General features: G+C 40.7%; 1 protein-coding gene across 1 annotated transcript in view; it reads left to right on the top strand.

Moving 5' to 3' along the window:
- The first annotated feature begins 473 nt into the window (after positions 1–473).
- Positions 474–3,599, top strand: part of LOC140940838 (neuronal acetylcholine receptor subunit alpha-7-like) — a 15,699-nt gene continuing 12,573 nt past the window's right edge. The window contains exon 1 of the mRNA XM_073389804.1: positions 474–666. Coding sequence (XP_073245905.1) covers positions 604–666 — 63 coding nt within the window. The 5' untranslated portion in view covers positions 474–603. The remainder of the gene's footprint in view (positions 667–3,599) is intronic.

Genomic DNA, 3,599 nt, shown 5'->3' with positions numbered 1-3,599 from the left:
TTTTTATGTAAGTGTAAAGGCACATCATTACATTCAGCCCCACCATCCCTATCAATCGTCAATCGTTAATATAGTAACTATGGTAGACTGCTGCTACTGTGACATGATGCACTTACTTCCGCAATCAAAAGCATGCGCAGTGGGAGGCAGAGGCAGCTGCGCCTTAATCAGTTGGTTTAGTCCGTTAGCTTTTCTTTCTTCATTACCGAGCATGTTTTTCTGGGGTCAATGAACGAGCACTTGGAACTTGGGTGCCTGATAAAACTGCAACTTTATCTCATCTCACATGCTTTATAAAGTGAAGGTGATATCATTGCAAGATCAGTTTGGATGTATTGTAATGAACTAAACCGTAAATCAGGCAAAAACGCAGACAGATCTGAATAAAACAATTTGATTTTGTTTTGACTGAAATGGTACGCTGCGTACAGTTCATCATTTCCTTCGCATGTCAGACATGAAGAAAACGTGAATCAGTATAACCCGGCAACCGTATTTGTTTCAGAGAACAGAACGTCAGATATAACCCAGTCTGATGGCATTGAAGGGAGGCTACGAAAGAAGCTGTTTGGTTCTGGATATGATCCTGAATTGAGACCCGTTATGAACCAAAGCGACAAGGTCACTGTTACGCTTGGAGTCTCTTTGCATCAAATTATCGAAGTGGTAAGCCGCGGCAAATACTCATTCATTTGTAATGTCATCCTAACCCGGCCCACGGTGTTTTCCAGGTACGCTGCAATGCGGATGGCAAAAGACGGAAGTTTTTACCCATTAAGATTTTTTCACTGTTCCCCCTGGCTGTGTTTGGACTGAAGGACATAAAAAATTATTTATTTTTGTCACTTTTGAGCTTAGTTATGCGTCTCAACAGATATGAATCATTATATAGTGTACCGCCTTGTTGGCATCTTTAGTTGTATTAATCTTAGTTGCGGGCGACAAGAGGAGCCCGCAAACCTAATCTCCCGGTTGTTATTACGCATGCGTCGCATGTATGTAGACTTAGACAGCATTTATTTGTACTTCCACTAAGAATGAATGGAATACACAGAACGCACGTGTAGACCTTCTATTACTCGTAATCTGATCACGCGTGTTTTGACTATCTGTCACGTAAAACTTACGCAAAGTGCAGTGATGGAGCAAAAGCGTTTTGACCTTCGATCGTTGTCGCCCGCACTCCATAGTTTTGTCATCCTCGGAGACCCAGGGGCAGTTAGTCGGGTCGATAAAATGTTCGTGGTGAAAGTTTACTGGGCACTTACTCTTACCGAACCAGTTCCAGAAGCGTTTGAATTACCTGCTTCTGATTGGCCAGAAAAAATTTTTTCTGGCCAATCAGCGAAGAAAAGCTGCCGGGTGACTCTCGTGTTTTCTTACACGACGTAGTTTTCCTCATCGATCGCCATAGTTGCGTAGCGCGTTCAACGGGGAAAGTTTCTCGAGAAAAGTTTCAGAACAAAATGTTAACAACCCGCAAAAATTACAACCTTAAGCACGGCTACAAGAAACAAACACTCTCCGATGAATTTTTAGGGCGGATCTTTCCAAGGTATCGTAAATTTTTATCGCTGATACGATACGCGATGCATGACTTTCACTTTCCACTCCTTAATTAATTTGCTCACACTGTCTAGTATACAACGCCAAGCTTACATTTTAGATGTCCATGTTCGTTGCACGCCTTCTGAAACTTTCTGCAGCGTGAAAATTTCCGTTGCACGGGCCACGCAACTACGTCGATTGATTCTGGGAAATGCCGGCTAGTTTCAGTGCCTTCTTCTTGCTTCCGCTCCAAACTCCTTTCGAAACTTTTAAGCTTTAACCATACGAATTCTGCCGAAGTTGATAGTAGTGTTAACTTAAGATTCGAGGGAGACCTCCAGCAAGCGCTTGGAGAAGGCTTGTCTTTGTTTCCTGTGGTACAGTTCAAAGCGAAGCAAAGATTTATTATTGAGAAGATTGTGGAAATAAGAGATGTTTTTGGGCAATTGATAGAGGAGTCTAACCTTCCAAATGTTGCCTATAAGCTAGGGGGTTTAAAAATCGTTTGATGCTAAAGGTTGTGAATTCCCTAGTAATCCACTGGTCACAGTGACTTCACCTCTCATGTCAGTTGTTGAGGGACAGGTAAAGTACTCGAGGTCACTAGGAATTCAGGCTGCTTACTTAGGGGAAAGCAAAACGAAAGATCCAGAAATATTGAATGGATTGGGAGTGTTTTCTTTGTTGTACGGAAGCCTGGAATCATTAATTGGGGACAAGAAATTCAGGGCAATGTTCTCTAAGGAGTTTTACCAGAAGAATCCTGTTGCAGGTACATACCGCTGTTCATTGGTAAGTATGCTGATTTGTTTACTAGTAAGGGTGCTACACTGAATTCATTGTGGGGAGTTCTGAAGGGGTAAAATGGGATGTTGTTGCTCTGGGAAAATGGGATTTAAGTCACTGGCAGGGGGATTCTATCACTGAGAATGGGAAAAAATGTAAAAAATGGGAATTGAGGGTTAAACAGTTTCAATGGAACTGATATCCCCCCTTCAGGACCCTCATTATACTTAACAGTAGATCTGGCTTTTATTCAAGGATGCTCAGTAATGTTATGTCTAAAAGCTGACAGACACTTCACAAGTCTAGAATTATCATGTTTTTTGTCACCATTTATTGACAATTGAAAGCTGATGAAGTAAGCCTTGTGACTACTTAAGATAATGGTGCAATTGAATATTTACCTACTATAAATGGAAAAACATCCCATAATACAGAACTACAGATGCCATTACATTAATTTTATTTCTAAGCTGTTCAGATTTTTTTGTTACTTTATCAGTAATGGAGTTCACATGTCTTCTTATAATACTGCTTGAGTTATGTAAATACTAGGGAGCTGTAATATTTTATTTTATTATATGGCCATGTCTCAAAAGGACTGGAAACAAACAAATTCAAGAATTTGATTGGCTAAAATCGATCTTGACTGCGGTCTAGATTTTCCCATCTAGACCGGCATCTAGACCGATGTTCTTGTAACAGTTGCAAAAAATTGGCTTGTTCCTGTTAATAATACTAAATGGAAGAATGAGTGGACCTTCATGAGGAAGCAGGTAAAGAAAATGAGCAAACGTTGGCAAATTTGAGTCCCGCCAAGGAAGCTACGAGCAAAGATGAAGTCGAAATTGAGATATTTTTGCATGAGCAGAAAAAAAAAACAAAAACACTCAATACAAGACTAAAAGCGATTTAAACGCATGGAAGAAATTTTGCGAGTCACTGAAAGAGTCTAGAGCAATATTATTGAAAACATACCTGCCAATGAGCTCGACCTTCTTCTGTCCAAATTTTTCATCTCCGTTCGTAAACAAAATGGCACTGAGAACGAGCCCGCTACAAAGACGCGTTTGCTGCAGCCAAACTCAATGACACAAACAAGAAGAAGTTTTCTAATCACTCTGTTAGAAAGACCAGTGCTGGACGACTTCTCGAAGCAGACGTTCAGTCAAACGTCGTTGCACAACTAAGTGGTCACAAAAATTTTAAAAGCCTCGACAGCTACAATACAGCATCTCTGAAGTGACAGCGAGAAAGGTCTGCTATCC

The sequence above is a fragment of the Porites lutea genome, chromosome 1 (genome assembly GCF_958299795.1).
Source record: "Porites lutea chromosome 1, jaPorLute2.1, whole genome shotgun sequence".
NCBI lineage: Eukaryota > Metazoa > Cnidaria > Anthozoa > Scleractinia > Poritidae > Porites > Porites lutea.
The sequence above is the reverse complement of the archived record's forward strand: the minus strand, read 5'-3'. Positions and strand labels throughout refer to the sequence as shown.